The sequence below is a fragment of the Sceloporus undulatus genome, chromosome 6, assembly GCF_019175285.1.
Source record: "Sceloporus undulatus isolate JIND9_A2432 ecotype Alabama chromosome 6, SceUnd_v1.1, whole genome shotgun sequence".
NCBI classification, from domain to species: Eukaryota; Metazoa; Chordata; class Lepidosauria; order Squamata; family Phrynosomatidae; genus Sceloporus; species Sceloporus undulatus.
In genome coordinates, this window is record NC_056527.1 from 69697491 (window position 1) to 69712031 (window position 14541).

General features: G+C 39.9%; 2 protein-coding genes across 9 annotated transcripts in view; one reads left to right on the forward strand and one right to left on the reverse strand.

Annotated features, from left to right (window-relative positions):
• PIGA (phosphatidylinositol glycan anchor biosynthesis class A) overlaps nucleotides 1-14541 on the forward strand; it is a 579723-nt gene that overhangs the window by 345825 nt on the left and 219357 nt on the right. The gene's annotated exons all lie outside the window — the stretch shown is intronic.
• The window catches only part of EZH2 (enhancer of zeste 2 polycomb repressive complex 2 subunit), a 124353-nt gene that overhangs the window by 29670 nt on the left and 80142 nt on the right, over nucleotides 1-14541 (reverse strand). For all 6 annotated transcript variants that reach the window (XM_042471203.1, XM_042471201.1, XM_042471199.1 and 3 more), the window contains 2 exons: nucleotides 8350-8519; nucleotides 5601-5695 (listed from right to left, as the gene is read on the reverse strand). In XM_042471203.1, the coding sequence (XP_042327137.1) occupies nucleotides 5601-5695; nucleotides 8350-8519 (265 nt within the window). The remainder of the gene's footprint in view (nucleotides 1-5600; nucleotides 5696-8349; nucleotides 8520-14541) is intronic.

Sequence of the window (14541 nt, forward strand, 5' to 3'; positions counted from 1 at the left end):
TTTGAAACTGGCCTGAACAAATACTTTCACTATCCTGTCCTACAGCATTTAATCATATTAAAGTTATGTGACAGGATTTCAAAGGTCAAGTGTCTGTTGATAACAAATACTTCACCAGTCTCTTTCAAAATCTTGTAGCGGGTATATTTCCAAAAAGTTAATTTTTGCTAGACCAAATAAAACAAATTTTCAGAAGCATTTCAAATGTTTAAGGAATGTGACTGTATTTTCCCCCAAAGCAAATGAAACACCCTCAAAGCACAGATGCTTAAATTAATGAACCAACAAGAAATGTTTTAATGAACAGGAAAACCTCTTTCGTTTTCTTTTTGTACATAATTATTTTATTTTTATTCACTATGGAGCCATTCCACACAATACTTATTTTACTTATTAAAGAGACACATTTTTAGATATAATACCTGAAGACAAAGGAAAGGTATCACCCTTTGACAAGTTTGTCTAGTCATGTCCAACTGTAGGGGGTGGTGCTAATCTCAGTAAGCCAATGGAGCCAGTGTTGTCAAGGATGACTGTGATCATGTGGCTAGCATGACAGCACTGAACAATGTTACCTTCCCAATGAAATGGTACCTATTGATCTACTTGCACTTTTACATGTTTTCAAACTGCTAGGTTGGCAGAAGCTGGGACTAGTCATGGGAGCTCAGTTACATGGCCCTTGGGCCTTGAACTGCCGACCTTGCAATTATCAGAGTCAATGTCTTAACCACTGAGCCACCACGTCCCTATGTACAAACTTCATAGAATCATAGAATCGTAGAGTAGGAAGAGACCACAAGGGCCATCCAGTCCAACACCCTGCCATGCAGGAACTCTCAATCAAAGCATCCCCAACAGATGGCCATCCAGCCTCTGCTTAAAGATCTCCAAGAAAGGAGACTCCACCACTCTCTGAGGTAGTGTGTTCCACTGTCGACCAGCCCTTACTGTCAGGAAGTTCCTCCTAATGTTGAGGTGGAATCTCTTTTCCTGGAGCTTGCATCCATTGTTCCAGGTCCTATTCTCTGGAACAGCAGAAAACAAGTTTGTTCCTTCCTCAATATGACATCGCCCTCCTTTGGACACACTCCAGTTTTTCAATGTCCTTTTTGAATTGTGGTGCCCAGAACTGGACACAATATCACAATATTCCAGGTGGGGCCTGACCAAAGCAGAATAATAATAATAATAATAATAATAATAATAATAATAATAATAATAATAATAATTTGTTTATTTATTTATATCCCGCCTCTTCCGTTTGGGGATTGAGACGGGTAACAATAGAGTTTATGATACAATATAAAAACAATAAAACTCACAAAATCCTGAGCTAAACCTCCCTCCCAAACTATAAAATTAACATAAAACATGTTACAGAATACAGTGGCACTATTACTTCTCTTGATCTAGACACTGTACTTTTATTGATGCAGCCTAAAATTTAGTTGCCACATCACACTGTTGGCTCATGTTCAACTTGTGGTCTACTTGGATTCCTAGATCCCTTTCACGTATAGTCTCATTCAGCCAGGTGTCATCCATCCTATATCTGTGCATTACATTTTTCCGTGTTCAATTTCATTTTGTTAGCTTTGGCCCAGCTTTCTAATCTATTCAGGTCATTTTGAATTTTGATCATGTCCTCTGGAGTATTAACTATTCCTCCTAATTTGGTGTCATCTGCAAATTTAATAAGTATGCCCCCAATTCTGTCATCCAAGTCATTGATAAAGATGTTGAATAACACTGGGCTCAGGACAGAGCCTTGTGGGATCACTTCTCTCCAGGATGAAAAGGAGTCATTGTTGAGCACTCTTGGTTCGGCTGGTCAAACAATTACAAATCTATGTAACAGTTATTTGTTTATTTATTTATTTATGGTATTTATACCCCACCCTTCAGCCATAAAGGCTATCAGAGCAGCTTACTATTATTATTTTTAATTAGACGGTTCCCTGCCCTCTGGTTTACAATCTAAAAAACACAACACAAAAGGAGAAGGGAATGGTGGTGGGAAAGGGGATGAGGTCCAGTGGTTATTCTCTCCCTCTGAGGCTTGGACCAAGGCAGATGGACTGGAGGGAAGGCTTATCTTGTCTAGCCCACATTTTACAAGCTTGTTTGCAAGAATGTCATGGGAAATTTTGTCAAAGGCCTTACTGAAATCAAGATATACTATATCCACATCATTCCTTTCATCTAACAAGCTGGTAATTTTATCAAAGAAAGAGATAAGATTTGTCTGGCATGGCTTGTTTCTCTGAAACCCATGTTGACTCTTTATGATTATGGAATTGCCTTCTAAATGTTCACAGACTCTCTGTTTAATGATCTGCTCTAGAATCTTTCCTGGTATTGATGTCAGACTAACTGGACCAGGGGTAGGCAACCTGCGGCCCGCGGGCCGGATGCGGCCCAGCGAGGCCTTGGGACCGGCCCCAGCCCGGTCCTGCCGCCGATTGCCGCCGGGGCCTTTGGCGTCTCGCACAAGGGGCATGGTGGGGCAATTGTCTATAGAAGCCTCAGAAACATGCATTTATCTTAACCTTTTTTAAAAAATCAGCAAATTTTTTCGCGTGTCCTCCATTTTTTATTTAAAAAGTGCCCTCCATTTGAAAATTTTGTCCTACATTTGTCCCGGTATTTATTTATTTATTTATTTATTTATTAAAATTTATTTATTTATTTTTTGGCTTCGGCCCCCCAGTTGTCTGAGGGACAGCAACCCGGCCCCCAGCTCAAAAGGGTTGCCTACCCCTGAACTTGTTGGGATCCTCTTTCTTTCCCTTTTTGAAGATGGAGACGTTTGCCCTCCTCCAGTCTACTGGGACTTCTCCTGCTCTCCAGGTGTTCTCAAAGATTATTGCCAATGGCTCTGATATTACATTTGCCAGTTCTTTTAATACTCTTGGATGTAGTTCATCCGATCCTGGAGACTTATATTCATTTAGATTAACAAGGTATTCCCGTTCTATCTCTTTAGCTTATTCTGTGCTGAAATTCCCCTATTCTGTTCTCTGCTCCATTATCCTCAGGTTGAGCACCCTTTGCCTTTTCTCAGAACACAGAAGCAAAGAAGGTGTTGAGTAATTCTGCCTTTTCTCTATCTTCTGTTAGCATTTTGACATCTTCTCAACACAGTGGCCCTACCATTTCTTTTTTCTTCCTTTTGCTGCGGACATATCCAAAAAAAGCCCTTTCTATTGTTCTTAACTTCTCTAGCAAGCCTGAGTTCATTCTGCACTATAGCTTTTCTGACTTTACCCCTACACAGGCTAGCTATTTCTTTGAATTCCCCTTTGGTGATTTCCCCATTTTTCCATTTTTTATGCATCCGTTTAAAAGTTAGCTCAGTTGAACGTTCCTTAGTCATCCATCCTGGATTCTTGAGACACCTCCCATTTTTCTTCCTCACTGGAACTGTTTGAAATTGTGCCTTCAGTATCTCCCTTTTGAGAAACTCCCATCCATCCTGAACTCCCTTCTCTTTTAGTATTCCTGACCATGGGATTGCCCCCAGTATTTCTCTAAGTTTACTGAGATCAGCTCTCCTAAAGTCTAGAATGCTTGTCTGACTATGCCTGGCTTCTCCTGGCTTGTGAGGACAAAAATAAATGTTTGAACAGGATGGCCACTGAGGTATTAAGCAGTAATCCCCTTTGCTTTATTAAATATTCACTAGCTCTATTCAATATTAAGAAATTCTATGTCTGTAGAGTTCCCAATTCACTTTAGTGCACATCTCAGTTAAGGACCATAATGTTTTTTACATTTATCAAAATGATTTTGAGTCTTATCAATTCATATGCTTGTCCATAATTTTCAATGGTTTCTTAAGATAAAAGGGTATACAAAATTATTGGCATTAGAATCAGTGTCCTTCCCCCTTCCAGTGTCATTGCTATGAATCACTACTTGCTATTTAGGTGGTAGAATCAAGGGCTGGAATAGAGGAAATTCATATAAAGATATCAACTGTCTATCTACAAGATATTTCAATTTATCTGATGTGGGGGCTGATAATTTTTCACTCAATGTGCCATGGACCAGTAGCATATTTATGTACACTGGTTACAGGTGGCAATGATCCTGTGTCAAGAGCACTGGCAGTCATAGTTATGTCTCTCCCAAAACCTACATTTTCAGCAGTGCAACCCCAACAGACTAGCCATTTCTGAATTACCAGGGAGTAAGTGGATGAATGGAGTTGTGTTCAGATCTCTTCCTGTAACTTGCAATGGTTGCATAAAACTACATTTATAATTTAATTGGCGATTTATGGCCATGTAGGGCCCGATAATCAGGTACTGAAAGAAAGTCTTATATTCAGACCACAAGCATACAAAAAAACCATCAAAATGCTTTTTTATGGCAAAAATTCACAATTATTTAGTCATTCCCTAGTTCCTTTACCTGTGACACTCCTTTTTAAGTATACTTTTATCCTATATTTTATCCTATATAGTTTGAAAATGTTTTAGACTGTAATTCAGTTAATACAGCCAGTAACTGTAGTCCAAAATGTAATATTTCCAGCTTCTGCTATTTTTTCCCTTTAAAAAGATAAATACTTGTTTTCCACACACAGAGAAGTAACAGATCCACTATATTCTGCGCTCAATTCTGGGCATCTTGTTTTAAGAAGAATCTAGACAGACTGAAGCAGGTTCAGAGAAGAGCAACAGAGATCACAGAATCACAGAACTGTAGAGTTGGAAGAGACCACAAGGATCAACCAGTCCAACCCCCTGCAATGCAAGAAATCACAATCAAAGCATCCCCAACAGATGGCCAACCGGCCTCTGTTTAAAAACCTGCAAAGAAGTAGATCCTACCACACTCCAAGGGAGTGTGTTCCACTGCTGAACAGTTCTTACTGTCAGAAAGTTCCTCCTAATGTTGAGGTGGAATCTCTGTTCCTGGAGCTTGTATCCAGTGTTCTGTGTTCTAGTCTCTGGAGCAGCAGAAAACAAACTTGCTCCATCCTCAATATGACACCCCTTCAAATACTTAAAGAGGGCTATCATATCACCCATTAACCGCTTTCCTCTCCAGGCTAATATACCCAGCTCCCTAAGTCTTTCCTCATAAGGCATGGTTTCCAAACCTTTCACCATTTTATTCGCCCTCCTCTGGACACACTCCAATTTGTCAACAAATGATAATATGTACGGAGAACAAAACAAAGGAGGAAAAGTTGAAAGAGCAGGGCTTGTTCAGCTTTGTGAAGAGAAGACTGAACAGTGACATGATTGTACTCTTTGACAACCCTCAAGGGTTGTCACAGAGAAAAGGGGGCAGATCTGTTCTCTGCTGCTTCAGAGGTCTAATGGTTTTAAATTACAGAAGGGCAGATTTCAAATGAACATTAAAAGGAATTTCTTGACAGTACGAGCGGTTCAGCAATGGAACCAACTGCCTGGAGAGGCGGTAGGGTCTAATTCTGAGGATATCTTCAAATACGCAGGAGAGCTACGTGTTGGGGATGCTTTAGATGGGAGATCCTGCACTGAGGAAGGGTTGAACTTGATGACCTATGAGGCCCTTCCAATTCTATGATTTTATGCCAGATGACTGCTATTCAACTGGTTTACCTGTGTTTCCTTTTCTTCTTTCTTGGAGGAGTATCAACATCTTCAGCAGGTACAGGAGCAATAATACTGGATTCCTTTACTCTAAACTCATACACCTGTAAAAAAAAGAAATCCATGTAACTACTTCATCACTTGTAAAATCCAGTCATTTTCCAGTAGCATATAGGGATTTTTTTCCAAGTTTGGTTAAGTCTGTATATACAGTGGGCCTTTGGGGCTTGGTTCTGGAATTCGCTGTGGATACCAAAAGCCGTGGCACTCCAGTCCCATGAAATACAATGGCATAGTAAAATATATAAAAGGTTTGTCTTTTAGAATTTATATTTTTTAAAAATATTTTCAAGCCGTGGATGCTTGAATCCATGGATAAAAAAATATGGGGATAAGAAGGGCTGACTGTATATGTAAAGCAACATGTCTGCTATTAATGCTATTAATTTATTTTTATTTTAAATCCAGTATCTAGTACCCAGATTAGAGATGTAGAAGTTCCAGAAATTTGGAGGCCTTGAAACCTATTTTTCTTATAAACTTATAAAAACAGAATTACAGAATCAGAAAAAGAAACCATGCACATCATTCAGACATAGATTTTTTTTTTCTTCTCCAGTTCTCCATCTCACGCAGACATAAAACATTCTGATTAAAAGACAAACCAAGATGCCCCAAATGAATTTCTTATTCCAGAACATTCCAATACTGATGAGCGATTCCCCCTAAAAGAATGGCAAAGAGACATTTTGAATTTTGTTTGGAACAGGAAAAAACCTCAAATTAAATGGAAATTGTGACGCATCCATAAGAAGAAGGAGGTTTGGGACTCCCAGACCTAAAATTACATTACTACGCTAATGTGCTTAATTGGATCTCCAATTGGATCAATCTAGAAGAAGAAGACTTATTATCCCTAGAAGGACATGACAACAGATATGGCTAGCACAGATACTTTTGGTACGGAAAAGCAGTATAACACACAAGGATTTTAAACATCACATTGTCAAAAGATCCCTTTTAAGAATTTGGCAAAAAATCAAAAACAAATACTTTCGGAAAATTCCACTGTGGGTTTCACCCCAAGAAGCTTTCTTGGGTAGATGGAAGTCACTCGTAACATGGCTAACCTACAAAGATATATTAAAGATAACCGGCAACAATATATTTGAGCTGAAATCAATAGAAGAACTGATGCATTTGGACCCAAAAATGCACTGGTTTCTCTATCTGCAATTGAAAGAGCAATTCAAAATGGACCAAAAACTTGAAAACTTCAATGGAGAGCAACCTGAACTAGACAACTTTTGGGACAGTAATAAAAGAAAGAGAAAAGCCAAGATCCATAAAGCTTTACAAAAACTAGAACAAGAAGAGGACCCAATCTCCAAAATGATGATCAAATGGGCAACGGACTGTGGCAGAAGTATTGACCTAGAAAGCTGGCAATACGCTAGAAAGAGGACTAACAAATTCACAAAATTGCAGACCCTCAAAGAAAACTTTTTCGAGATGGAAAATAGATGGTATTTGACTCCAAACAAAATGGCAAAGATTTACAAATTGTCCACAAATAGATGCTGGAAATGCCAGTTAGCAATCAGCTCTTGGTTCCATGTGTGGTAGACTTGCCCGAAACTAAGTAATTTTTGGAAACAAATCCACATAACAATTGAGAAGATCTTCCAGATAAAATCTGAACTGAAACCAGAAATTTACTTGTTGAATATGTTGAACAAAGTTCCAGCCCAGATTGAAAGGAAACACTGGCGTATTTTACTTTATGTTATAATGGCGGCAAGGATGACACTAGCCCAGAACTGGAAAAATAAAAACATGCTATTCATAGATGAATGGTTGTTGAAACTCTCAGAGATGATAGAGATGGGAAAACTCACGGCTCTTCTAAATAATAAAGATATAAAGCAGGTAGAGGAGGGGTGGTCTCCTCTAGTGACATTTTGCTTACAAAAGCGGAAGTAAAGGAAAGAGGTGTAGAAAACAATAAATACATGGACAAGATACAGATGAACTTTTGTTAAAACAATTAATTAATTATATAATCCGGTATGCTTACAGTAACTAACATAGAGATATGATGTAGTATATAACTATGAAAGATGACCGAAAAGCCGAGATGTTAAAATAAGACCATGAAACAACACAACAAATCTGATCCAGCTATAGAGCGTACATTTGGAAGTGATAAATTTTTACTTGTCTGGTAAGGATTATTGCTTGTACAATAACCCTTTTTTGTAGACTATGTTGAAGCGATTTTTTATATATAATTTTATAACAAATAAAAACAAATTTAAAAAAAAGACAAACCAAGACAAAGAATTGATCTGGTAAGTCCGCCTGTTACATAGCTTTTAGAAATAATTTGGAAGTAAAAATATGAGTAATTATTAGAACATCTCGTAACAAACATTTTCTTATTCATTTTAAAATAAAATATTCCACAAAGCATGTTTTCTTTCCCCCCCCCCTTTTTTTTTTTTTAATTATCAATTTTCCAGGAAAAAAGTCTATGAGGGGAAAAAACTAGATTTCTCTCCCCAATTTTCCACTATTTTCCCTCAGACTTCCATGTCTCTAAATGAGACAAAGATATTTTAATGGCAATGCAAAGAGGCATATTTTATAAAACAAGTGTGTTGGAACTCTCTATGAACACTGAGAACTTGGCAGTTTCTAAAAAGGGGGTTTTATTATTGCTACACTATTTTAAAAAACATGAATCAGTTGTTCTTACCTGCCTACATGTTTTGGTCCCGATTAATCTGGCAATTGCACAGAAATTGTCATAGTAGGTACCAATAAGAACTCTGAACATGGATGCTTCTGCACCACTCCACTCAACATTCTCAGGAGGCTCAGTATTTGGTTTCATCTTGATTGGTGTCTGGCATCTAGAATTTGCTTCTGCAAAATATCAAAAGAGAACACTGAAGCAATTTTCCAAGACTGTTGAAATACCCATCAGTTTGCAAATAGGGAGCCCTGGTGGCACAGTGGTTAAATGCCTGTACTGCAGCCACTCACTCACAAACCACAAGGTTATGAAGTCAATACCAGCCAGGGACTCTGAGTCAACCATCATTCCATAGGTCGCTAAAATGAGTACCCAGCTTGTTGGGGGCAATTAACTTACACTTTTAAGCTGCTTAGTACATCGGTAAGTGGTATAGAAATGTACTTCCTATTGCTAAAAAGAGACTGTTTTAAAGACTTTTTTTCTGTCAAAAGGGCACTACTTACTATATAACATTACATTAATTTATTTCTCTTGATTTGATCCCATGAGATCCTAAAAATAATCCAGATCAAAGTTCTTCACACAGCTAACAGATGAAATATATTAAAATATTTTAAATTAAATTTAAATTTAGATTTATATATTTATATATAAATTATACATAAATTTAATTTAAATTTATAATATGCTTACAGCAGTGAAATATGCAAAGACAACTTGTGATTTAATTAATTAAGAACTACTTGCCTTAAGGCAAAGCCAATTGTCTTATTGATCCAAAACTCCATAAACAGTTTTCAATCTTTCAAAAAAGTCTTTAATTAGTTTATCCTTTCATGTTAATTTGGCTATTTGTGCTAATTCAGCAACTTTAATGATCCAGTCTTCAGTGGTTGCTTCAAACCGTTTCCAAGATTGAGGAAACGGGGTGCGCATGCACAGGGAAAGAGGATAGACGCCTTCGTATCCTCTCCCTTCGAAGAGATTATAAAATAGATTTGTTACTGCTCCATTTAAAGCTTAAAGCTGATAAAAAGTGCAAGGCACTTAATTTGGACATTAGAATTACGATCATGGACAAGCAAGAACTCTGAGTAAGAAGGGACAAGAAGGAGAGGAAAGACAGCTGCAGCGTGATTGATGTACAAAATGGAGGCAGCAACAACGGCAACAGTGAGTCCTCCCATGAAAGTTTCGCTTGAATTCCTTGATCATGAATTAGACCAGCTTTTTGATGCTTTCCAAAGTGTCCAAAGCACAATTACAGTTCTTACAGAACAGATAAGTGGAATACAAAAAACAGCCGAGGAGGCAAAGGGAAAAGTTGAAAATAATGAACAATTAGTAATGTTGGAAAATGAAGTCTTTAGACTTCGAAATAGACTCATAGATGCTGAGAACAGACAAAGAAGGAGAAATTTAATAATAAGGAACTTTCCAGAACAAGCCAAATCTAGTGATTTAATCACTATATTGACAACTTGGTGGAAAAGTTATGATTTAAAAATCTCTCCAAATGATTTAGAGAGAGCCCACTGGAGTTTGGGGGCACAAGGAAACAGCAGAAGGAAGGACATAATTATTGCATTTGGAAGAGAAAATATGAAGGACATGGTTTTTAAAAAAACCGAGATCAATACAAAATTTGGAATGGACAAAAAATTCAGATCTATCAAGACTTGGCATCGGAGACTATTAACAAAGAAACTTGCTCATATCTCAGAGCAAGATGGCTCCGAGAAGCAAAAATTAAGTACACCTGGGGTTTCCCTACAGCTCTCTTGGTTTTCAAAGATGGAACATTGCTGAAAGTCTCTAACGTAGAGGAGGGTCAGTGACTGCTGCAACAGCTGGGACTTGGAGGAGAAAGTCAAGGAGGAACTGTCAGTGGTGAGGAGGAAGAAGAAGAAGAAGACAGAATTAAGCTGGCCAGGCAAGCGAAACATATCAGAAGGAAAGATTTTAGAAGAGAGAAATGCAACAGACAGCTGAGAAGCAGGAAAGATTGAGGAAGTACAATGTGATGTACTTTGGGAAAGTTACAAGAAGGACTATATAATGTAATGGATGTAATACTGGAATAGGAAAGTTATAATAGACCTGAGTAACATTAAACATGGAGTAATAAAGGTTATAATAATAAGGAGAGAGGGGGATAAGTGAAGAACGCATTTCCAAAAGGAAGGGATCTGACATGGGTAAAGAGCTGCATATTTCAAGAAGAAACAGAGCCAAACTCTTTAACTATGGTGGATGGGATTTGCAGTTTGAGTCAAAGGGAACAAACAAAACAAGAGGAGTGGCAATATTAATGAAAGATGGAATAAATTTTCAAGTAGATAAGATTAAAAAAAGACAATGAGAGGAGATATATTTTTGTTAAAGGAAATATAAAGAAGATAAAAGTTACATTTGCTTGTATTTATGCCCCAAATGAAAAATAAGTTGAATTTATAAATAAGGTGTTATAAAATCAAACATGACTATCAGTAGATAAAAGCATAACAGGACATATTAGATCCACAGGAACACCCCACACATTTACAGCTAGAGGTTATTGAATTTCAGTGCTCAACAGTTTATCGAAATAAACACAGAGAAACTAAAAGGAGAAGGGAATGATGGAGGGAAAGGGGATGAGGTCCAGTGGTTCTTCTCTCCCTCTGAGGCCTGGACCAAGGCAGATGGATTGGAGGGAGGGCTCTTCTAGGATGTGAGGGCAATCTGGCTGCGACATTTGTCACCCCATTAATCGCCAGGGTTGATTCGGCTGATCTGGCTGGCTAGGCGGGTGTCCCCTTCCTCTCTCACCACTCCATGTGCGTCCCTCCCAAAGCTGCGTGCTCAGTGGAAGAGGACGACAGAACCTCCAAACATAGAGAAACTAGCCTTCAAGACTTCTACAAGAGGTTGGACAAAGGAAAGTTTAAAAATAATTGAGATGGTGCTTTATAGGTTTTCTGTATATAGTGGTACCTCGGGATACGAATTACCCAGCTTACGAATTTTTCGGGATACGAATAAATCCCATAGGGATTTATTGTTTCGGGTTACGAACGTTTTTTCGGGTTACGAAAAAACGCCGGCGCTGTTTTAAATGGAGCCGCGGCAGAGCCGCGGCTTTTTTTCCCATTAGCGCCTATGGCAATTCGGGTTACGAAGGTTTTTCGGGTTACGAAATTAGCCGCGGAACGAATTAATTTCGTAACCCGAGGGAGCACTGTACCTATATGTGAACAAACCCTTCCATTATGAACTTGAATAAAAACAAGTAATAATAATAATAATAATTGTATCCCGCCCTTCCTTGTATTGGATCGAGGTGGGTAACAACAAACAAAAACAATAAAATCAAACATGACTATCAGTAGATAAAAGCATAACAGGACATATTAGATCTTAGTTCCCCAATCTCCCTTCCACCCTAAAATACCATTAAAAACAATTACCAATAAAATGGTTAATAAAATAAATCGAGATCAAAGTCCGGTGGGTACAGCTAAGCAAATGGAGAGTGAAAATTCTGAGGAGATGAGTTTGGGAAGGCCTGTCACCAATCTGGCTGCCATATTTTGGACCAATTGCAGCTTCCGAACGTGGCATGAGGGTTGCCCCATGTAGAGTGCATTGCAGAAATCGAGATGAGAGGTTACCAGTGTATGTACAACCGTTTCTAGGTTTTCCCATTCCAGGAAGGGTGAATCAGCCGAAGCTGATAATGGGCGCTCCTGGCTGTTGCATACACCTGGGATGACAGCTGAAGCGACGAGTCCAGGAGCACCCCCAAGCTACGGACACAGTCCTTTAGGGGAAGTGTGAACCCGTCCAGAACTGGAGAGCTTATTACCATACCTGGATTGGGATTGTCTGTAGCGAGTGCCTGTGTTTTATTTGGATTCAATTTAAGTATATTTTCCCTCATCCAATCCATTACTGTCTTCAGGCAGTCATTCAGAGGGGAGATGCCTTCCTTGGTCACTGAAGCAGTCTGAGATATGGAGAAACAAATTTGGGTGTCATCAGCATAGTGATAACACCCCGCTCCATGTCTCCGGATGATCTCGCCCAGCAGCTTCATGTAAATGTTGAATAGCATTGGCGACAGTATCACACCTTGAGGGACGCGCGATTTGAGCTCCCTCTTGGCCGAACAACTGTCGCCAAGCGACACCATCTGGAACCTGCACGAGAGATAGGACCAGAACTACTGCAGAGCAGTGCCTCTGATTCCCAATTCCCTCAGGCGCTCCAAAAGGATACCATGGTCTATGGTACTGAAGGCTGCTGAGAGGTCCAAGAGCACCAACAGGGCCACACTTCCCCCGTCGATGCATAGACAGAGATCATCAACCAAGGCGACCATCGCCGTCTCCACTCCATATCCTGACCTGAAGCCAGATTGAAATGGATCAAGATAATCGGTGTCATGATCAAGTAATGATCAACTCTAACCAATAAATGCTAGTAAGGTATTTTTAAAACATTGATTTCAAACATGATTCTGGAGTACAATAAACTGACTGCTCACAAGAAGTGCAATACTTCTTGTCAGCAAGAGCTTATGCTGGCACCATTAACTAAATATAAACAGTAAGAAAACCTGAAAAATATATTAAAAAGGGACATTGGCTCTTACCTATGATATGCCCGTTTCCAGTAGGTAAGAGCCCCACATCCTGTAGTTTAGTTTGGGTTATGCTCCTCCCACTCACTCCAATAGGCAGGAAGTAAAAGAGAGAGACCTTCTGGTGACCCCACGTGGATGGAGCTAACCCTAGAAGGCAAGTCGTACAACAGCCGAATGCTCCAGAAAAAACATAAACTATTTATTTGGATATCAAACTATAGAGAACTGGATGGCGACCAAGACAGCCAGTGAGCAATCTAGCTTGCTCACCATAAGGAAGAACTATGTGGATATGAACCATCCCTACACCAGCACCCTTGAGGGTGGGCCAGGATGTGGGTCTCTTATCTACTGAAAATGGACATATCACAGGTAAGAGCCAATGTCCCTTTTCCCAGTATATAAGACCCCCACATCCTGTAGTTTGGGATTTACCAAAGCCTATCTAACAGGGTGGGCAGTGCTGGCCCTTCAGAGACATAGGTTTGAGCACCTGCTGCAAGACCCTGCTGTCAACAGCAGCCTCAGCTCAGTCAAGCTGTCAAGCTAGTGATGTCTAACAAGTGTGTATGGTGGCTTGTAAGTGGCCACCCTGATGGTCTTTGCCATAGGACCTATGATGGCTAGAGGTGCTCAAGCACCTGTAGTGTTTGGCATAGGTGACTTGGTTTCTGGTGGTAACCTCTCAAAGATTCATGGCAGGTAGTAATGCCGGGCCTGGCCTACCTGCTAGGCATGGAGACTGATGCCTTCTTGCCCATGGAACAGGGCTAAAAGGAAACAAAGTGGGGTGTCAGAGGAATGAAAGCTGTTTCTCCTCTATGGGTGGCTTGGTCTCCAGCATGGTGTACGTTTTAAAGTCTTTCTAATGTCTGGGAGAATGAAAGAGAAGGCTGGCAGTATCTGATTCTGATCTCTGAGGAGGTTAGAGCTCACCCTAAGGGTGGGATCTGTGTCTGGCTGAATTGCCATGGAGTCAGTTCTAATCACATTTAGCTGCTAGTGTGATAGTAGGACCCCAGGCTCAGACCCCCAATGTGTCAAAGGGGCAGCAATCAGGAGGGGCCCAACCAGGCAAATACTTTAGAGAGATCTTCCTTAGGAACTAAGACGGTCAGCATTCTCAGGACCATGTATAAATCCCAGAGCAGAAATGGTGTTGTGTAGGCAAGGCATCAACAAGTCACCTGAGGAGTCTCTGACCATGGAGATGGGATGCTATCCCATCCTGACCTCTTGCCTGTGTCACAATAGTGAGGTTATAAGTGAAGTCTGTTTATGACTATGGTGGCCTAACGCCTCCCGCCCATGTCTTCCTGGAAGAATTTCAATAAGGAGAAGACTGAGGGTTTCGGGGAGTCCTGAAGGACATCCTGTCAGGGATGATGGGAGTTGTAGCTCTTCACCTCTGGCTCGAACTCACCACCTTGTTACGCACCGCGCTGACCAGTTTTGGCCAGTGGTTAAAGCTTTGCTCAAAAGCAGCAGTTACAGAGAATAGGCTGAAGACCCTGACAAACTCTCCAAGCCTTCTCACTCTTGCTTCCACAGAAGTCTTCACC